Source organism: Convolutriloba macropyga, chromosome 2, assembly GCF_964194025.1.
Source record: "Convolutriloba macropyga chromosome 2, txConMacr16.3, whole genome shotgun sequence".
NCBI classification, from domain to species: Eukaryota; Metazoa; Xenacoelomorpha; order Acoela; family Convolutidae; genus Convolutriloba; species Convolutriloba macropyga.
In genome coordinates this window covers 64,206,298-64,229,429 of record NC_134469.1, presented here as the reverse complement: position 1 = coordinate 64,229,429, position 23,132 = coordinate 64,206,298, and the positions used below count along the sequence as shown (strand labels likewise).

Here is a 23,132-nt window from a genome sequence, read left to right as displayed (position 1 = left end):
ATATGGTGAAACAATCAAAGAAACTGCATAAAAATGAAGAAATCGATGCAGAGCCAAGTTCATGAAATATATTTTCCTGTTAACAAGTTTATTATTTGAAGTGGCAATTATTTTAGGTGAAACGACAATACGCGGTTGGAATTTATAACATATGATATCCAACAGAACTCGGTAGCATTCAATGAAGTGAGAGCATGAGTAGTGGTGATCATTGAATCCTGCGACAATGCATACTGATCTCAAATTGAGGGGCGGATACTGGTTAACTACATTGAAGAGGTCGATTAGGTTAGCTCCGCGATATGAGTGGATGGTTGCTCCAACTGCGCTGCCTTCAATATATTTTGTCCTGGATGTGCCAATTACTAAATCTTGTGCATTCCAGGGCAGGATCTGTGCAGCAAATTGTCTCATCACCTGCAAAAATATGAAGCAGTATCGTCTGGTTCACGCATGTACAAATCCAGGAGCACAAACACAGGAGCACACTCATAGACACACAGCATACACACACACATATATATATATATATATATATATATATATATATATATTCACATACACTATATAAATATATATGAAGTAAGCATGTGTAGGAGCAGTACAACCTGGTGGTTAGATGTCTTTCCTTCCGGTTTGGCCACAGACCCCAGAGAACACACAAAACCTGGGGATCGTAGACCCGAGACCACCAACAGCACGCAGGACCACTGACAGAGCACAAACACGGCACAGCGAACCACTGAGAGCAAACTTGACAAGCCTGTTTCTAAAATCCCTTAAGGGCGCTCCACCACACACAGGCAACTCATGATCATAGCGTATCTATTTAATAAGTTTATCACAACAATTAGGCTCACAGCATTACAAATAAGTTTATCACAGCATTACAAAATAAAAATCAAAAAAGAAAAATTGAATCAAAACAATATTGCGGAACACACAAAGTTAAATTTTAAAAAGAATAAAGTTTTAAAAGCTAACAAAAAATTGTGATTTTTATCTGTTGGTTGTATAATGTCAGTTAGAGAACTACTTTTGCATATCCCGATGAACGCAACAGATGAACTTCTTTCTTTGGTAACCCTTTCTTTAGTAACTTCTAACAAAAACCATTAATAAAATCTGGCGTATCAAGACTTATAAAAGAAAAATTAAAAGGCATTAAATTACCAACCAGACAAGAAATTCCATTCTGATCAGAAGAAAAGAACCAAAAGGAGAGCGCCTTGAGCGCATTAAAATCAATTAAAGAGATGGTGAAAATGTGAACATTTTTGAGAATTAAAAAACTATTCAATGCCTCATTGTTTAGAAAATCACCAGTCCGTATCATTTGTCAAAACCTATTAGTTCTTGAGCAACAACAAAATTTCCGTAACTCTTCAGAACAAAAAAAACATAGTCAACTAAACTACGTGTCACTTCTTTCGGACCTTAAAATTTATTTTTTTGTCATTTTAATATGTTATTACGATACCATGTTACAAATACTAATTAAATGCGCAAGCTGCCCCCGTGTGCTATGCTTCGTTTGAACTCAATTTTGAAATTTGATTGGTTTGAGATTAAATTTGGAAATAAGGGATAACTTTTGTATTGTAAATGTTGAATCCAAGCGAAATTGCACAGATCAGCCCTCAAAATGATTTTTAAGAACCGAGAGAAAATTGAAATGACATTTCATACAAAAAATAAACTAATTTTAAGTTGAGAAGTTAACTCAACCATATGTCGAGGTTCACATGATGATAAATTCTACTCATATCAAGTTGTGAAGTGAACAATTCTATTTCGTGTTTACTCTTCCCAGAGTACAAAATGACCATTTCTTATGCACTCTTCCTCTACAAAACACGAATAAAATGACAACTGGCTTAAATAAAAAAAACGGACTCCCATGAGCTTTTGATTTGACTTTTAGTAGTCAAGATGTCACAGAGAAATGTCAGACATTTAAATATGCACAGAAACTGAAAAAAAGTACGTCTATACTTTGTCTCTCAACATTAAAATGAAGCAAAACATTAGAGTACTTTTAATCTTCGCAAATAAAAAAAACATATCACACTGCCAAAAATCACATGAAAATAGCTTTAAAATTTTTGCGACCAATCATCAGCCGTTAGCCAGAACCTTAGCTATTAGCTAAAACAAATAAAACATTAAAAGCGATAAATTAAAACGTTTAATTTTTAATTAAATTAAACACAGTCAAATTGAAAAACAAATCGGAAATTCCAAAAATTCACTTCTCTTTGTAAAATGTTGGATCTCAGTCAGTTCAACCAATAAATATTACAATTATGCAAATATGAAATCCCTACAGAAGACTCGGAAAACACTATTCAAAACTTGGAAGAGAGCATTTTTTACAAAAATGTTGCTTTGCATCTATCTCAATGCAGCGCGCTCTCTTTAAATAGAAGGTTTGAAAAACAGCTTCTCAACTTTTTGCCTTGGCTTTATTTAAAGAAAGAGAAAGAAAGAATTCATTTATTCGGGAGTATACATCAAAATTTTGGAACATCTAAATTATAATCCTATAAAGATAAGCAACTCCCTGAAAAGGAACGAGCAACGGGATCAGGATGTACGGTGTAGAACCCCGATGAACACACTCAATACACAAAATGAAGGTGAAAGATGAGAAATCTATTGAATGAAAAGTCAAATCGGTCTCACAAAAACGGTAATGGCATTAGAAGGAGCAAACAGCGGTCCAAATAATTGCGATAAACTTTTCATATTAAGTAATCAACATAGTTATTCAATTATAGCCCAAAACATCAAATTGATAGTCACCGTTGGTTATATTGATTGGAATATATATGTAGATAGAACAAAAAGACAACGAAAGTGCTTAATAAATAATGGCTTAATAATTTATGGTTCACAACTTGTAGAGAATTGGACCACTGATAGCTGTCAGAAAAGCTGACGCGACTATTCAGCATTATGGAAATGCGTGATTCAAAATATATTGAACATACCTGGATGCAAGTTAACTGAATCCTTGATAGTTTGTTCCATTTTGGTCCTGCTTCGACCAGCCACTACAATCTGATCTGCATTGAACCTTGAAAGAGCATGTTCGAACACGATCTGACCAGTGACACCTGTCACTCCGAAGATGACAATGTCCTTTCGACCTTCATGCTCCTGTGCTAACGAAGCAGGCCTCTTACCATTCATCGTCTGAAAGAATGTATAACATAAACCAGGTATCAAGTTCTCAAACATAAAATATTAGTCAAATTTAGAAAGTGCAGCCCATAAACAAAGATCTCATCACAGTTTGAACCGAAGCTGGCCACTCATTGAAAAATTTCAAAAGTTCCAACATCTTTGAAATGTATTCTAGGCTGTCCCTTAGCTGCAGTAGAGTTCAACTTTTATTTTAAAAAATAGAAAGAGCAATCATAAAAGGCTTTTGAAAAAAACTTCATATCCAAAAAATCTGAAAACACGTACTTAATTTGAACACCAAAAATCTGTGCGAAAGAACTCGAACGAAAGCCTTTTTCTACGGTAACTTTTAAGTGGTTCTATTGGAAAACCAGTAAAGTTTCTATTTTAATAGGAGGATTTCTTTAAAATATCTTTTTTGGAGTTGTAACTGAGGTTTAGAGCTTTGTAAACAGCAGGCTTGTTTCACAATATCTTTGCTAGTCGTTTGTCTTTTTGTGACCAATGTACCATCATTCGTTGAATCTTCTTTTATAACCTGTTTAGGATAAATCAATTAAAAAATTATCCCCAAAAGTTCTACAAAATTTCATGTTTGTCAATGAAACTTCCCAATTTTGTTTACATTGATTCTGCTACAAAGAAACAGGTACCTTAAAGTGTGCCTGGTACTCCAATTTGAGTTTTATTCAAAGAATTTTTCCACATTAATCTTTTTTCTCTTTGCGCATTCCCGGCAAGGGTTGTGGGAGGTTTGATATACACTATTGAAAAGATAAACACTGACCAAAAGAAGGTAATCATGTGAACATTCTTCCGTGGTAACAATTCCATTTTTTTGCATTCTTAGATTTATTTCATTGTTAGCACTGATATCGAAACAAGACACTCTAAAACAATAAAGATCAAACGATACCTACTGTCCCGACCTCATGTAATGAGGCAATTAACTATATAGGACTCCCTCACCCCGATATATTGACCGGCGGAAGACATTAGTAACCTCATTCACAAGCCCATACATCACAGAATATCTAAACGAAAAGGTTTTTTTTTGAATTTCGTTTTCAATAAGATATGGGGTATTTAAAACAAAATTCTCTCCTTAACTTTTCGGCTTTTTCCTATTTTGTCTCTCATACGGCATGCCAAGCTGACGAAAAAGAACACGTTTTACGATGCTGAATATTTCTCTATAAAAACCAATTTCAAACTACAGCTAACGGTTCGTTTCGTGCAAATAGTAAAGGAATGTGTATTTGATAACCTTTGTTTTGTTTTGAAATGTGATGGCTTCAATATACAAACATAGCCGGCAGATAGCCGGAATAGCTGCGAAATAGACTTGCGTGCCGTAAAATACAGATGGAAAAAGATACAGAAGTGAGTTGATAATAGTTATCGCCGCCGCCTATAAAACTTACAAGTTTATTTCAAAGGAGGTTGTTTTTGGGTGCAAAAAAATTTTCCCTGTCGAGTCTCGAAACGGCCAGCTCCGGATTAACAGCCAGTCGCCTTAACCACTCGGCTGTCGGACCATACAATCTGTTTTCTTACAATCAACTTTGTTTCTGAATAACCGCAATTTAGGTCACGCAGAAAACGTGAAATCAAGCGCGAAAAAGCCATTTAAGCAGTGACGAGACAGAATGTTCTAGAACAAATGTAAAACGAAAATGAAGCGTCAGACGACGAAACAAAAAACATAGCCGGAAGAATTCCGGAAGCGACTCGAAGCACCAAAACTTCACAAAAAGCTGAAGCCATTACCTTTTGTAAAAAACATTAACTCATTACCTCCCCGGGTCTGATATAAAAATCGGTGAAATTTAAACCACTGTCACCAAGAGAAAGAAAATGCAGCAAAATTTTATTATTGAAAACGTTTGGTAACGTTAAAAAAGTCTGAAATTTTTAGGAAGGTCAAAAAACTGATAGCCTGACAAAGCTGACAGGGCCATCAATTGCCCTCAGATAATCAATGATTCTAATCTCAAAAAGATCGCGAAAGCAAACGGCAGATAAAAACTTTTCAAAAAAGACAGGAAAGTCAAAATTATTAAAAATAGTGCTCAAACTTAAGAATCAGAGAACCACTACAATTAGATTTCTAATCACGGCAATTAGGAAAAAAATAACACATGACTCTTCCTTGTTGTATATATGCTAGACAACATGATTTCATACTAATTCAAAAATTAATATAATCATAGAAAAACAAAAGCAACAGAATAATATTCAAAGGCAAAAAATCGTCTAAAAACAATACCAAGCCCGGAAGAAAATTGCAATGAATAGTATTAAGTAGAAATGTTGGAAAAGACTTTCTAGTAGACTCCCAGTACTGCCTTATTTTGAATTAAATCAATTGCATTGCAAACCGAAGAAACAAGATCTAAGAAAAATCTGAATTCATTCAATTTTTTAACAACAGAAAAAATTAATATAACGAATATAAAAGTAGGTGCCATGACAAAACTAAAATGATACAAACGAGAATGTGAATAATATGGACACAGTGTTAGGAAAACCGTAACAAAAAGACCAATTCTTGATTTTTGAAAGTTAAAAATCAAACTTAAAAAAATCAAGAAAAACGAGTACAATTCATTGCTCAGCGTTCGAGACATAGAAAAGACAACGAGTCATTCGAGACAAAAATCCAACTTGCTGTACAGAAAAAAAACAAGAAAAAGCAGAATTCAGACATAAGTAACAATGAAACATTTTGCAAAAAAAGTGGTCAAAAAATAATTAAGACTGCATTTATGAAAAACATTTATCTGTTTTTTCAAAAGATTAACACCAAAAAATGATTGAATTTCTATTAAAACGAAATTAAAATCCCCCATGTTCCCCAAATTACTATCTCTAGTAATTAAAAGCAAAATACAAACAAAAAACTGAAAAAAATTGGCAAAAAAATACGAAAATCGGATTAGCAAATGTACAATTTTATGAAACAAAATTACATCGAGGTAGAAAGAGGATTTGAGTATATGAAATATCAAAGGGAAGTTGCCATATTAACTGATTGTTGACAAAAAACAGCTAAAAGATCCAAAAATGAAGAAATTAATAGGAAAAAAAAGCCAAAAATTAACTAAAAAATCAAAAAATATGTGCCAATTTCGCATTTGAAACGCAATTTCAGGCTATGCAAAATAATGTGCTATCAATTTCAGGGGTTTACTTACATTTCAACATAGCATCGATTAAAAATTATTTCTACAAAAAACCAAATTACAAGCAAAAAAACTAGGCCACTTAGACGAAAAAACGGCTAAAAACGGTTATCTAAATGTGCCATTCAGTCAAAAACTACTTTTTAATGTCAAAAAGTCATTCACTAAACGCAGCGTATGATCAAAAAACTTCTCTCGCTCAGAAAAAATTAGTTCACACTGCAATTTTACTCGCTTTCGCTTTTAGGTCAAAACATCGTCTGAACGAATAGTACTTCCGGTAAAAAAAAAACATAGCCGGAAGAATTCCGGAAACGACTCGAAGAGTCGTCTTCATGAAAGAATTACCTTTCAAATAAACTGTTCTAAAATAAAATTTCTACAAACAACAACAAAAATTCCGTCAAAAAAAGAAGACAAAACCAACTAAACTAAAAATTACATTCCTCCTGCATATAAAACAATCCAATTCTTTTTACGCAATTGAAAACATCAAAGTATGCCAGCATCAGAAATCAAGCCATATTAGGCTCCCAAAATTTTAATTTACAAGAAAAAGGTGAATACTGAAAGATAATTCCAAAAATTGTTACAAAATTTTTCAATTTTCGAAAACTCGCGATAAAACTAAACTCGCGATAAAACTAAACAATTTTCGAAAACTTCGCGATAAAACTAAACAATGACCAAAAAACTTAAATCGAAATTAATCATGAAAAAACTAAAGAGACAGAACAATATTCAGACGCAAAAATTCGTATTTTACCAAAACCAAGCCCTAAGAATATTCGCAGAAAAGAGTTGTTCAAAATTTGTAAAAGTGAAGGTAGCGAAACCTCAGAACTATATTACATTGAGTAAAATCAACTGCAAAAAAAACTTCAAAGGAAAATGACAAAAAAATTAGTTCAAATCAAACAAAAGTCAAAGGAAAACGACAAAAAAAAATTAGTTCAAATCAATTATTTTCAGTTTTATAAAAACAGGCAGGGCGAATAAATTTATAATTCATAGGAAAATGGTAGAAGGAAACATGCCAGAATAGGGAGAACACATACATTGTGATAAAGATTACAATCCTCGTACATTTAAAAAAAAATTCGCAATTTCTGAAAAATCAAAACTAAATCGGAAAATCTAATTAAAATTTAAAATGAAAAAGATTGAAAATATGATTTTGTTTGTTAATAAGCAATCGAGGTTTAAGAAGATTACATACCCATCCTCCTGTCTCAATAAGAAGTTAAAAGAGCGCAATTGCGAAACAGTAGAACAATTTGCAAAAAAACTGTTCAAAATATGGTAGAAATTTTCACTGAATTTTAAAGATTTGCGGCCAAAAACAACTCAATGAGCAACCAAACGAAACCAAAACTAACGATGGAGCAGCAAAAGACTTTTAATGGTTAACAAACTCAAAATACAAACAAAAAAATTGAAAACTTTGACAAAAAAAACCGCGAAATTTGGATTATTATGTGTACATTTTTATAAAACAAAAACACCTCACGTCCAAAAGAGGGATCCAATTCAGGAATTATCAAAAAGACGTTGACATATGTACTACTTTGGTAAAATAAAGTCCGCTTAAAAGCCAAAAATGAAGCAAAAATGAAAAAAAAAACAAAAATTGACAAAAAAATTGAGAAAAATGGGCCAATTTTGCACTTTAAACGCATTATCAAGATCTCAAAAACATTGTGGCTTCGATTTCAGATGTTTGCATTTTTATGCGGTATCGATCAAAATTTACTTCTACAAGAAACCAAGTTACAATTAAAAAAATTGGGCCAAATGGACGAAAAACGGCTAAAAACTCATCTATATGCGCCAATCTCTCAAAAACTCTTTTCAAAGTCAAAAAGTCATTCACTGAACGTAGCGCATGAACAATAAACTTCTTTCGATCAGAAAAATCAGTTCACACGGCACTTTTACTCGCTTTCACTATTAGGTCAAAACGCCACCTGAACAAATAGTACTTCCTGTAAAAAAAAAAGACCAAGAGAAAACCAATACTCCTCTTCGAGTCGTAAAAACCTTAAGAAAACCAATACTCCTCTTCGAGTCGTAAAAAAACCAAGAGCACCGCAATATAGCTACGCTCAGCTTACAGCTTCGCAGCTATAAAAATGAATAAAATGACTTCCGTTTCATCTCGAAATATTAAAGTGCTTTGCACCTTTGTTGGTATATATTGTGGTTTTTGTTCCTTTTAATTCGCACCTTTTGTAGCGGTCTATGTGTTATCTAACAAAACTTGGTTCTAATTCCAAATTATGCAGAAACCCTTGATTTTGACAACGTTCAAAATGTATATTTTCAGAACAAATTTTCGCAAATGTCTTCACTTGTACCCGCAAATTCCTGTTCGTCTATCTTACCATTCCAAACCATTTGTCGAAGGTTGTATGACTTTTTACTACACAACAGTTGCAGTTCCTTGACAGCACCAAGGCATAGTTAATGATTTTAAATGATTTGATGCTGCTGATTAACAGCTTTCCTTTAATTTTGCTGGCATTTATCTTCGTTTGCTTACATTGTCATTTTGCGCTATTATTTAAATGGTTCATAACTTAATTTTATTTCATTAGGGTTGCAATTACACTGGTACTATTGCTATAAGCCACGACAAGCGCAATTTTCTCAAGTTTAATTTTCTTTCAGTATTGCGAGCATTTTGCTGTTTGTTAACTTAATATCTTGTTATTATTGAACTTTGGCGTGATTCAAAGATAGCAAATCCACAATTAGAAAACGCGCAAGCCTTAATTGAAAACATGAAATGACAAAGTAATTAAATAGCCGGAAGCGCTCGCAAAGTAAGCGAATTTTTAATTAAATTTGTTTTTCTTGAAAAGTCATGATTTTATTTTAACATACCTGAGATTTGATGAAAGTAATGTATAACCTCTGGCTATCCATTTAATTGAAGGTCGAGCACGCTGTGCGACAGCACAGATGGGCGATCCTCTTTATTTTGGAATAAATTGCCGGTGTTGACAAAAATCAATGATATTTTGATATCAACAAATGTTCTAAGTTTTGAATGTTAGCATTTTTGCCATTGAAAAAGTAGATCTTGATTAAGGGTTTTTTGTTCAGTCAATTTCGGCCGATCGATATATTCATCGTACAGAAATGTGAGTGGTATCATTAAAAATCTCGTCCAGCGTCGAGTTTGGAATTAAAAACATTTTTTTTAATTTCGTTTTTTTTTCGAGGAATTATCGAGGTTTAAAGTTTTGCGTGAACACGTGATGTTTGGCATGCTTTTGTTCACTTTTTGCGTATTTTTTGGTTAAGATTTTTTTTTATAAATACTGATTCAAAACTACATTTTACACTACAAACGAAAAAATCTTGTGTCTTTAACAGACGAACCGCCATAAAAAGGACTAGTTTTCGTATCATAGGGAAGTTTACTATTAAAAACATCGATTTCTAATTGAGAGCTGTTAATTTGAAAAACCACAAATTTTTTTTGATTTTTTTGAGTCACTTGGAGGCTAGCTACTTTTCAATTCAAGGTTCTGTTAATGACAAACTTTATTCACAGTCAAAGGATACTCAATCAACAAACAATCCGTTCTTTTCTACTGCAACCACAATTAATTTCGTTATCGGTTTAATGGTAGTTAACTATGGACTTTATGACCTCGATGCCACTTTTCTTAAATTTTTTTAAAAATTTTTGGTTATTTTTTGATAATTTTGATTCGTTTTAGAATCTTTTCACAATATCTTATTACTGACAGTTCCACTTGGCTTGGATAAGACGTTAAACTGATCATAGATAAGGTTTTCAGAGAAGATCGTATGGTTTTAATGGCTTCGACACTCTTCGTTTCTACTGAAGTTTTCGTTTCTGCCTGTATTTGTTGTCGTTTTCATAGTCAAACCACTTATTGTGATGACTTATTGATGATTACAAAATGACATAAAGTATTGCTTACCAATCGAGGCACAACATATTATAACTTATTACTGATTTCCGTTGAAAGCTTTTGAAATTAATGGCTGTAAAACGACGGATTTTCTAAAAAATTTCGCGGTTTTAATATACTTGTTCATATCTGTTGTTTTTTTTAACTCACTTTTGTTACAAAAAAAATCCACTTGTTAAAAATTTATTAGAAAAATGGAAAGTTATCACTGAATAGTTCATTTTTTAAGGGCTTCGAAACTTCTCTCTCAAATTTTGGTTTCAATTTGCTGTTTTTGCCTGTTTTATTATTCTTTATCTAGTCATAAAATGCTGAAAAGTCTCATAAGCTTCTAAATGCGGGTTGAATAAATGAAGTTACTCAACGCAGTAAGTATTAAGCAAAAAGCCTTAAAGTATGATATTTATTTTTAAATATTTTAAAAAATTTTTAGTTTTTGTTATTATATTTGTCAACTTGTGTCTATTTCTCATCATTGAAAGACCCCATCCACTTCCTCGTAATTCGAATTTTAACGTGCCTACTTACATTACACCGTAACTGATATTTTGTTTGTCGGACAAAACAAGGTTTTAAAAAAGTTCTGTTAGTGGTCAAAATTTGTTTTTCCTTCTCATCCCAATGCTTTTCCAATTAGGCCCAAGCGAACATATTTAATAATTCGGTATTATTTGAACTGAGCTAGTTTAAATAACATTTGAAATAAAAACAATATTCTGAACGTCGGAAGAATTGCTCTTGAACGACTAGTGGGAGCTCTAATCAATTGCAGCCTGCTTCAGTCCGGGGGGGGGGGGGCTAAATGGGACTAAGATGTTCTATAGTGGGCTTCAAATAACCACATTAGAGGTTAACATATACCAATATTAAGATTTAAAGTAAAAAATGATACCAGTTTCGGTGCACTTTTCATTTGACTTTTAGTTTTAAATTGCCGCCAATTGAGTTCAGCTGCTTGAAATTGTGATTGAGAGGCAATTTTAGAACACGCGAAATGCAAAAAGTCAAGGGCGTAAAAGTCACTCGAAAAGTCAAAATTGTCAAGCGAAAATTTTGCATAAAAAAGACACACGTTTACAATAATTGCTATGAACTACGTTCAAGAGCAATTAATAACAGCGAACGATTCTAATATTTTCATAACTTGGTATTCGCACTTTCTTTTTCAGTTTTTCTTCATCTTCAGTTCGTTTCTGTGGTTTAGTCTAACCAAAGATAGGTCCAATTGGTGTCGTAATGACTTTTTAGTAAATTTATCAAGAACTTTCGTTAAAAACTTCTGGTTTTTAAAGACGTTTGAACATATTTGGTTTCAAAATGATTGGTTGATTTCGCCCCATTATTCCTTCTTTTAGTTCACTTGTTACCTAGTCTCATCAAAATAAATCCAATCTGCTTTGTAGTAAAGAAAAAGTAAATTTATGTAGCTATGGTTTTATCTGATTGTATTTTGACGTTGTTATTAGGTGCTTTTAAATTTATATATTGAGTTTTTGTCGTGAAATTTTTGTTTTTGCTTATTTTGTTGTTTGTTTTTTTTTTTGCTCGTAGTTTAGATGTTGCATTTTTGCCATAATTTTGTTTTTGTTTTTTGTGGTTTGTTTTTCTCCCGTAGTCTCATTAATGACAGATCTCGCGAGTGCTGTAATGAGGCATTGAATTATGTAATTTATTTAGTATTTTGTGTAACGATTTTTTTAAACTCAAAGATCTATTTTTGGATTTTCTCTTCATTTGGTTGAGTTAAGTCAAAAATGTAGATGAGCTCGGGTCGGAACATCATGTGCAAACGCACATTAACGAGCCTCCTTGTTTAATTATAAATACAGGAATGCCATCCAAGTCTGATAAAATTTTTGTTTCACTAGATTATTCATGAGCTAGAGGCAATTGTTTAACACACCTGTGCTCCAGTACGTCAAACTTCAATTAGTTCATCAAAAAGACGATTCTGATGTTGAAAATGTTTGAACATTGTACCCTTCGCTTAAACTTTACACATTGTCCCTGAAAATTTCGGTTGATATTTCAAATTAAAGTTTAAAGTCAGAATGATTTTGGACGTTCGCACTTGGGGAGCACCCGGCTGATCACAAACCCATAAATGATGACGTTTGAAATTTGTCGTGATGAAGCACAGGCTTGGTAAATACCTGTATCTACTGTATCTAGCTTATGATTTATCTAAGAAACAAAAGCGTTATTAGACTTCAGTGTCTGAGGCAAGATTTTGATATACATCTAGATATGGGCACAGGAAAAAAAAGCCATTAGTGTGAATCAAAAGTTCAGTTATTGTTCCGACCCCTCTTGAGGAGGTAGCAACTATATACTCAACTGGTTTTTTTCTTCAGACAATGTTGGCCGATCGATATGTTCATCGTACAGAGCTGAGAATGTTATCATTAGAAAGCTTGTCCAGCGTAGAATATGAAATTAAAAAGATTTTTTTGATTTTCGTTTTTTTACAGGGAGTTAGCGAGGTTTAAACTTTTGAGAATATAGAGTGAATTCCGTTGATTTTATTCACATTTCCAAAATTTTTGACTAAAATTTTTCGCTAATTTTGCTAAAGAAAGTGTTGTTTTTTTAAGACAAAAAAATATTGTCAGCTATTCTTATTTAATTTTTTGTCAAAATTTCTGGCTAAATACTTCAAAATTCAGACTTTTTCATCAAAAACAGCACAAAATAAGTTCCTTTAGTCCAGTTTGATGAAATTTGCAGGAAGTACACACCCAAGCACCACTAAAACAATTTTTGTAGACTCAAAAGGGGGCTATTTCTACTTCAAATTCCGTTGCGAGTGCTCCGTAATTAAAAAACTTTGTCATTTTTTGCTAACTTTACTCGTTGATTATCAAAAACGCAGCATTTATTTCACTAACAAAATATCTATATCTATAAAACTTAAAACATTAAGTGTTCTTAATGGACCAACAGCATTAGCAGAGTTAGTTTTGGACCAATATTGGACTGTTCCAATCCAAAAATAATTCGGATAGTAATCAGTTGGTTTTTATTATGAAAAAAATTCGATCTCATTATATCTTAATTAAAAAAGAGAACATTACAAATCAAAACTTCCTAATTAGCTCCAAACTATTGCATTTAGTTTATTACTTGAAAGCTTATGGTCGTTTTGACTTTTAAAAATGTTTGATTTTTAACGAAAATAATGGCTTATTGAACTTTGCCTCAATTTTTCTCTTAATTTGGTCAACTTGTAGCTTAGTGTCAGCAACGAAAGAAAGCTTCTTCTTTACTGAAATCAAATTAAATCTTTATTGCGGTTTTCTACCTTGTTTTATTGCGTAAGTTATGGTTCTGGCTTTGATACTACTAGAATTCACATTTTTTCAGGTAATTGCCCAATTTTCACGTTGTCTAGTTTTGTCACATTATCACGTTATTGACAGTTCATATATCAAATTATTGGCGTTGAAAATCAGGCGCAATCGATAATATTTAAATCCTCAAGGATATAGACTCTGGTTTAACGGCTTCGACAATACTTTCTCGAAGAACTTAATTGAATTTTTTAATTGTCTTCAACTTAGTTTTTACTTTGTCTTTTAGTCGAATGAGAATTCCAGTAAAATGACGCGGTTTTATTGGATTTTAATGGATGACTAGATGAGCCGATATTCGGATAATAGTAGATAGCTGACGACTTTCATGACTTTGAAAACAAATGTTTTCCAAAAAAAAACACTTTAACTTCGCAATTTTGTTCCTTTTAATGTCAGTTTGTTACCTGGTCTCGTTAATTACAGGCCAAACATGACAAAATTTTTGTCAAGGGAAGAGGTCAAAAGAATTGGTGGCATAAATCAAATGTTTTTAAAGAATTCGTTCTTTACTGGCTCCGACACGGGTTTTTCACAACAAAATACTAAACTTTGATTTTTGTCATACTTTACGTTCTTTTTGTAGACGTAAGATATATTCTGGGTAATTGCAGGTCTCAATTTGGAAGAATAAACGAACCTATTTAATTATTTCATTTTGTAGTTAACGGCTTCCATGTCTTTGGAAATAAATTTTTTGCAAAAAAAACAAATATTACTTAATTTTGCCTTTTTTCGTTTTTCTCTATATGTTGACTGGATTCATTAATGAGAGGTCACATAATACATTATCGGTTTTCGAAGAAAGTGCAATCGAACATATTTTGAGGGCTAGAGTATGGCTTTACGGCTTCAAAAGCGTTTTCTGGCAAAATTTCACTGATTTTTTGTTTGTTGTTCATTTGTTGTTCTTTTTGTAACTACAAAAAATTGAACACCGACAGTTCTTAATTCCATCTTTAGAAACACTGTTAATCGTATATCTATACGATATATTAGTTGATTTCTAATGTTTTTCATTACTTTGAAATTAATTGTTTTTTTTTTAAAAAATAAGCCAATTTTTCTAATGTACTGTTTTTGTTCTTTATTGCTAAATGTTACCAAGCCTTATAACGGACTGGTCTCATATCTTTTCTGGTGAATTACAAGTTATTTTATTTAGTTTCAGTTTTATCTGACGGTATTTTTTAAAACTGACAAATTTTTGGTGTAATTAGTGTTTGTTGTTGTTGTTTGATTTTGCTGTTCGTCTTGACTCGGTTTCTTCATATTGGCATATCCCATGAATCTAATGCATCATTTTTTACTCCACTGAGTTATTTGCTTTTCAGGCTATCTTTTCGTTCATACACCAATTTTTTTTCGAAAAACACTTGAATTTTTGGGGTTTTCCACCTGCTCCTCATTTGGTAGACAATTATGCCGAAATTGTGGATGAGCGGGGTCGGAACCTTATGTGCGATCGCACATTACCGAGCCTCCTTGTCATTTCTATGTTGATTTCACGATAGTGCAGTAATTTTGGTAAACAACAGATGCTCCTCTCTCTGTAAATTCGATAACTAACCCCCCTCCCCGCTCCCTCTCAGCTCTTCATCTTCTCAATTCGTTCTTATTTATAACTCATTTATCTTCTAAGTACCATTTTTGCTTTCTGGAACTTTATGTGCGATCGTACATTACCGAACCTCCTTGTCAGCTTATAAGTCCTTGTGGAAAATAGGCGAACAAATACCAATTACAATATTTCAAGACGGTAATTCGGAGTCCACCTAACCCAATCAAGTACTCAAGTATCCCTAGCACAATGAGTATCTTCGCATAAGACTGAGTTTTTAAAGTGCATGAAGAAATGCATGAATTCTACGCCCCTGGTAAAAGGATTTCGGTGCAAAAATTGCAGTGGGAAATAAGAGAACATAAATACATTATGTCTTTACGCTGAAAACCTTAGAGCTAAGGTGCTTTAAAAAATTTCAAAAATGTTGGCATTATTATTTGGGAAGGTCCTAAACTGAAATGCTGCAAATGCTGCCTTTCTCTAATCATTTTTTAACAAATCCGGTAAATAAGTTTAAAAAGAACATTTAAATAAGACATATTATTGCATATTTGCAAAAACCACGTGCCGCGCGTGAAAAAATGTTTTCCTACTATCAATTAAAGAGAAACTTCACGTTTCAAAAATTTCAAAAATGTTGGCATTATTATTTGGGAAGGTCCTAAACTGAAATGCTGCCTTTCTCTCATCATTTTTTAACAAATCCGGTAAATAAGTTTAAAAGAACATTTAAATAAGACATATTATTGCATATTTGCAAAAACCACGTGCCGCACGTGAAAAAATGTTTTCCTACTATCAATTAAAGAGAAACTTCACGACTTGAAACAACTCGATTTTTCGCTTGCTTAGATGTTTTGTGCCTATTTTTCAATTTGACCGCCCACTAAAGAATAACCATTTATCTGTTTACATCGAGATACAATTATTATCCATGTGGTATGTAGCACCATTATCCATAATCTTACGGATTGGTTGCAAAATGTACACAGATAATGATTTCAAAAATGGAACGAAATCGGAAGCAGAAATTAGTGGTTATTTTTAGTCTATTATGGTTAGATTCGCTCTTGGATTCATAACTTACTAACGCGTCAGCAAAGTTTTACTTCAGTAAATATTTCATCACATTGCGTCTCAGCAATGAAACAGTTTGCAGAAACTGAACGCAAGCGTAAACGACAGATGGCGAAAAAGCGTCCTACCATACCGCATCACTTTTACCATTCAATGCTTCACCGCAAGTATTGCTCCCATTTTCTGAATTAAGGTTAGCTTTTCAGTTTCATTATCTATTTTTCATTTTCCGCAACCATACAGGAATCCTCGTGAAAATTTGATTGGCCGGGGTGATACCACTAATTTCAAATAACAGGAGAAACGGGTAAACATTTACATTTCCTTTGATTTTAGTAGTAAACTGTCGTGAATTAATTTCAGTTACTCAAAATTGTGACTAAGAAAGCACTTAAGATCACGCAAAACTCTTAAAGTCAAAAACGCAAAAGTCGATCAAAAATTAAAAACCTAACAGTCACGCAATAAAGACAAATACATAACAAAAAACAATAACAAAAACAAAAAGACACGCTTTACGCTTTGTTCGAGGGCAAATTGAAGTCTAGTTCATTCGTTTGATTTTTGGGTCTTCCCCATTATAGCCCCCCCATTATGGTATAATTACCATGCTTGGGGGGGGGGGCTACATGTTATCTGACCTCTAAGCTAGGCTATAATGGGAAAGACCCAATTTTTAATTTTTTAGTGACCTAAACTTCATACCTGACCTCGAATGGGTGACAAAATGGACAAAGACGTGCAAGAGTGGGCTCTCTCGAAAGACTGTTCCGATGCCGTGGCGGATAAAGCTGCAAAAGTGTTAAACAAGTTTTTGTTGCGGGAATTGAAGGAGTGGATGAAGAGCGACCTAGCAGTGTTCGCTATGTTCTGCAAGCAGGAACTCAAATTGGAGGGCGCAGAGATCCTGGATTTCAGCTCCGCACTTAGAGACACCGAATGGTAGCTTCTCAGCCCTCATGAATGCAATAATATTAGCGTTGTCTTCAAAAACAATCACACCATTTGTTGTAAACTCAATTACGTACTTTTTAATTATTGTACTGAATAATGTATGTGGTATCAGGTTAGTAACAGTAAACATAAATAATAAAAAAAGCTGATCATTAAAAAATTTGTCCAGCTGTGAAATAGATAATTGAAAAACCCCAATTACGAGATATAACCTTGTGACATAGCTTATCATTTGATATATTTTATGCTGCAAACTATGAACCATGAAATTTCGGGGGAGTAATCGCGAATTTTACTAATAACAACTAGCGCATTGTTAAAGCTTTAAACAAACGCAGGAAAAGTTGAAAATGTGCATGGATCACGCAAGGAAAATACGAAATGAAAAAACATAACAATAAAACAGAGTTCCCGTACACAGCATGTTGAGACCCTCAAAGCCTCGAATGGCTACCGTGAAATTTGCATGCCTCTCTCAACGTTAAATGGGGCCAACTATATTTCATCTAAATAGATTCGGATCAGACCAATTGACAAGTGTATTTTAAAATAGTAATCCTTCTGCTTTTATAGAGATATCAGGATTCTTACCCTACTAGTTTTTGCAGATGGTTTCCGCCTATGCCTATTAATACATCTCTTGTTACTCACAGTTTAATGGTCCTACTCATTAAAAAGCATACAAAATTTTTAGCGCTTTAACTATCTGTAAGCGAATGCTTCATAATCATCGGTCACTTCCTGTGTAGGTAGGCTCTTTTCAGTAACGTTCGACAGATGTGATGCGTTAAGTTTGTTCACAGAGCGAGTAAGCGAGGTTTAAAATCTTTTCGGAATGAATATGAGACTGAAATATTCGACAATATTTATTTCACTTGGATCATTTTCGAAAATAAATGTAACTAGCAGGCCCGCAAAACCATAACCAAAAAATCATTTACACGAATGAAAGGTTTAAAAGAAATAAAGGTTTCTGTTCCGCACCAACTCAGGCTCGAACCCATGCCTCTCGTTTAACAGCTATAGAACTCACAACTTAAGCTATCTATGTGTATTGCACTTGTCTTTTGCTCTTTCTACGGCAACTTTCTGGATAATGGCGTTTGTGACTTGCTTGTTTTTGCTATACTGCAAGCTTAATCAGCGCAAAATCGGCATATTAGGAGCTTAAAAAGGATGGTAAAGCGCGTCTCAAAACGCATTTATTACGCTACGTTGCATGATTAAGGACCCCTAAAACATGTTACCTTAGGAGGGCTGTTGACCATTGTGCTCAATTGCGACTGATATTTACTATAAAAAGGATGATAAGATAAAACGACTGAAATTACTAAAAAAAACTTAGTTTCAGAGCAGTTTTATAGATAATGGCAACAGAAAAACACTTAAAACTTCAGATTAGCAGACTTTCATCTAACGAACTGCGCTATAACCACTACAAACCACCGTTTCTCGCAATTGCTTTTATATTACCAATGAACATATTTCAGATTGAGAGCATCTGAGATCACGCAAACAGCAAAAAGTAAAGCGTGAAAAAATTAGTTGAAAGCTAAGAGTGCTCTAGAATAGCGCAGAATCTGTAGGGCTAAAATTTTGCTGAAAACACACGTTTACAGTAAGAACTTCAAACTTAGTTCGGAAGCGATTAAAAAACACGTAGTACCCGAGACAGTAAATCCTCCCTTTTGGCGAGCATACTTTCAAGCCCTCTTAGCCTCGTGGTAACTGCATCTGACTAACAGTCTTTTGTCCACGGTTCGGATCTCACCCATCTACTTTGAGCCTTTTAGGTCAGTGAACTCTCTCGATATGTTCGCTTAATAATGTTGCTCAATGCGGCTCTTAAACATGCACTTCGAGATGCCGGTTAAAGATGCAAAAAGTTTGTCCAAACTTAGATCTCACGCGTTTAATATATAACATCAGCATTTCTCTAAAAAACACACACAGGAACATAAAACGACTCAGCGTCGCAAGAAGTGCTCTCGAATAACAGGCGGAATGATGTAGATTATAAATTTTGATGCCTACAAAAAAAAGGTACCCGACAGGGTTTTGAACCCTCGACTTTCAGATCAGCAGTCATCCATCTCACCAACTGCACTATAACGAAAACTTAACGACGTTTCTCACAATCGCTTTCAACGTATCAATAAACATATTTCAGATTGAGAGCATTGGAGATCACGCCAAATTCAAAAAGTAAAAAAGGGAAAAAATTAGTTGACAGCTAAGAATGTTCTAGAATAGTGCAGAATCTGTACGGCTAAAACTTTGCAGAAAAACACGGTTACAATAGGAACTTCAAACTTAGTTCGGGAGCTATTAAAAAACACAAGGAAACTAGGACAGTAAATCCTCCCTCTTAGCAAGCATTCAAGCCCTCTTAGCCTCGTGGTAACTGCACCTGACTAACAGTCTTTTGTCCAAGGATCGGATCTCACCCATCTACTTTGAGCTTTTTAGGTCAATGATCTCTCTCGGTATGCTCGCTTAACCATGCTGCTCAATGCGGCTCTTAAACATGCGCTTCGAGAGACCCCTTCAACATGCAAAAATTTTGTCCAAAAGAGATCTCACGCGTTTAATATACAGGATTAGCATTTTTCTTTCAAACACACACAGGAACATAAAACGTCTCAGCGTTGCAAAAAGTGCTCTCGAACAACAGGCGGAATAATGTTGATAGAAAATTTTCATGTCTACAAAAAAGGGTACCCGACACGGGTTCGAGCACTCGACCCTCAGATTAGCAGTCATCCATCGTACCAACTGCCCTAGAACGACTAGATGCCACCGTTTCTCACAATCGCTTTTATTGTATCAATAAACACATTCAGATTGGGAGCATTTGAGATCAAGCAAAAATCAAAAAGTAAAGCGTTAAAAGCTTAGTTGAAAGCTAAGAGTGATCTAGAACAGCGCTGAATTTGTAAGGCTAAAACTTTGCAAAAAAACACGTTTACAAAAAGAACTTCAAACTTGCAAAAAGTTTGTTTAAATTTAGATCTCACGCGCTAATATATAACATCAGCATTTTCTATATAACACACACAGGATCATAAAACGACTTAGCGTCGCAAGAAGTGCTCTCGAACAACAGGCGGAATGATTTTTATTAGAAATTTTCATGCCTACAAAAAGGAAGGTACCCGACAGGGGTTCAAACCCTCGGCCCTCACATTAGCAATCAATAATCTTAGCAACTGCGCTATAACGACTACTTAACACCGTTTCTCACAATCGCTTCTATCCTATCAATAAACCTATTTCAGATTGAGAGCATTGGAGATCACGCCAAATTCAAAAAGTAATGCGTGAAAAACTTAGTTGACAGCTAAGTTTTCTAGAATAGCGCAGAATCTGTACGGCTAAAACTTTGCAGAAAAACACACGTTTACATTAGGAACTTCAAATTTATTTTGGGAGCAATTAAAAAATACAAAGTAACTAGGACAGTAAATCCTCCCTCTTGGCGAGCATTCTTTCAAGCACTCTTAGCCTCGTGTTAACTGCACCTGACTAACAGTCTTTTGTCCACGGTTCGGATCTCACCCATCTACTTTGAGCCTTTTAGGTCAATGAACTCTCTCGATATGTTCGCTTAATAATGTTGCTCAATGCGGCTCTTAAACATGCACTTCGGGAGACCCCTTAAACATGCAAAAATTTTGTCCAAAAGAGCTCACGCGTTTAATAGATAGGATAGGATTATTTTTCCGAGAAAAAAAGCTTCAACTGATTTTCTTATCCAAACTCAAAAATTATTGAGAACTGAATTCTGCTGCGGACCATTTAGCCGAACGATCAATAATTTTAGTGGTCAATTTGAATAAGCAAGTGTAGACGAAGTAATTATATATATTGTATTATGATGCTATAATTACATCTCTTCACACACTCGCAGTAGACAATTTCAATTGCTCCCAAACAAAGTTTGTAGCAATTATATGGTCCTGTGGTCTTTAAATGTTCTTTTTTGCTTGAGCAATTTTTTGTCTGACCCGTTTTACTTTTCGTCCTCAAAAACGGATAAACATTAACAGGTAGCGCTCAGAGTGAATTAAGTCACCGAGCAGCTCTCTCAGAGCCTACTACCGAAGCAAATCACTCGCCGTATTGAAAGCAATTCGACCGACATTAGTCGCTTATGTTTCTTTCAGCAGTTAGACTTTTTCAACTGACCCACATATTCCAAATAATTTGGTGCAAGATTGTTCGGAATTTTGGTTCTCGGGTCTTTGCGAAACTTCTCCATTCCCGACAGCTATGTTTTGCATACGTTGCAATTTTCTAAATAGCCAAGCAGAAAGTATCTATTGCAGCGCTTTTTAAATCATGAGAACGCGTACGCGATTCAAAATTTTGTCAGTTGTCATGTTGTTGATTTGAGTTCACAAAGTAAAAATGTCCAGAAAAACTGATCGCGATCAAGCAACACCCCTAAAAAAATTACAGATAAACCAAATGAGCAAACAATTCTTTGACAGGAGTGCCATTTTAGAGCAAAACATGAGTTTTTTTCGCAATCTCACTGCATCAGGCTATTACTAATAACACGGCTAATTTTCCTCCAATATCAGCGTAACAGAAATCAACCAAAGCCGCCGGCTGACAATAATTTTGGAGACATTCTACATGCATTCTAATGAACGCATTTATCCAACACTTTAACTAAGATTTCACACAAACTAAGGTGTCGTTAAAATATTAAATTTGGGGGTCTTTTAAATGTAAATTATATATATTAAATGTCTTTTATATTAAATGTAACTTTTTCAGGTGTCATTCAAAAAAATCACTTCATAAGTGAATTTTTTTCACGTCTATTTTCCTCGATTTCTCTCAGAATAATGAGTAAAAATACCGATCAAATATCTCTTTCTCGGTTTTTAACTTTTGTTCAACAGATTGACCTTAATACTTCTCTCACGTGCGGCATTTGACTTCCTCTAAAACACAACCTGTAAAATAGAAATCACCGATTGAAAGCAAAGCGGGAAGTATTCCGGAAGCGACCCGAAGTGTCAGACCTTCCCTAGCAAAAACTTAAAAGAAGCCGAAAATAATAACTAAAAATGGCCAAAAATAAACACAGAAAAATATCATAGAAATTGAATTGAAATATTCCAAAAATTTAGTTTTCAAGAACTCAAACAAAATAAGTCACAGCAATTCAAACAAAAGTTAATCATTAATCTTGTTGGAGATATCCTCCAGACAAAAAAGATTCAAAATATTGCAAAATAAATTAGAACGACAAAGCAAAATTATACTCACAGGCAAAAAATATGCTATTACATAAAACCCAAGAAAACTCCCAGCAAAAATGTCAGTTTTATTTCTTTTAAAGACTTTTAAAAACCAATTGCAGCAGATTCTCAGCATTATACTAAATGAAATCAAATGCGAAGCAATAAATAGAGAAATCTAAGAAAACGGCTTAAATCAGTAAATTTTTAAACAAATGACAAAAGGAGCGCAAAAAAGGTGCAAGCCAGAGAAAATAGCTAGAACGATATGTCAGAATGCGGAGAATACAGACACTATGTTAGAATAGCAAAAAACACAAAAAGACTACTTCGTATTTTTTGAAGTTAGAAATCAAATTGAGAAAAATAAGGACAAATATTTCTAATTCATTTCATTATTTAGCGTTCGATGCTTATTAAAATCACACAGCCATCCTCCCGCCTGAATAGAAAAATTAAAAACAGTTCAAAAACTGATTTTCTGAAAAAAAAGTTGAAAAAATTGCTCATTTTGCACATGAAACGCACAATGTGGCTCTTCAAACACTGTGGTATCAACCTTAAGAGGTTAATATAATAGCCCGGCACCAACAAAAATTGATCTTTCT

At 33.9% G+C, this 23,132-nt stretch overlaps 2 protein-coding genes and 1 long non-coding RNA gene across 4 annotated transcripts in view; 1 reads left to right on the top strand and 2 right to left on the bottom strand.

Annotated features, from left to right (window-relative positions):
• LOC142334606 (delta(3,5)-Delta(2,4)-dienoyl-CoA isomerase, mitochondrial-like) overlaps positions 1-856 on the bottom strand; it is a 440,398-nt gene extending 439,542 nt beyond the window's left edge. The window contains exon 1 of one of the 2 annotated variants that reach the window (XM_075382773.1): positions 828-856. The gene's annotated coding sequence lies outside the window, so the exon portion shown is untranslated. The remainder of the gene's footprint in view (positions 1-827) is intronic. The other variant, XM_075382774.1, reaches the window with a different exon arrangement.
• Positions 1-3,195, bottom strand: part of LOC142334604 (saccharopine dehydrogenase-like oxidoreductase) — an 81,172-nt gene extending 77,977 nt beyond the window's left edge. The window contains exon 1 of the mRNA XM_075382768.1: positions 2,994-3,195. Coding sequence (XP_075238883.1) covers positions 2,994-3,195 — 202 coding nt within the window. The remainder of the gene's footprint in view (positions 1-2,993) is intronic.
• A 12,976-nt stretch (positions 3,196-16,171) lies between these two features.
• LOC142335403 (uncharacterized) lies at positions 16,172-17,429 on the top strand. The gene is made up of 2 exons (XR_012758870.1): positions 16,172-16,508; positions 17,004-17,429. It is a non-coding gene; the product is annotated as an uncharacterized LOC142335403 (long non-coding RNA).
• The last annotated feature ends 5,703 nt before the right edge of the window (positions 17,430-23,132 follow it).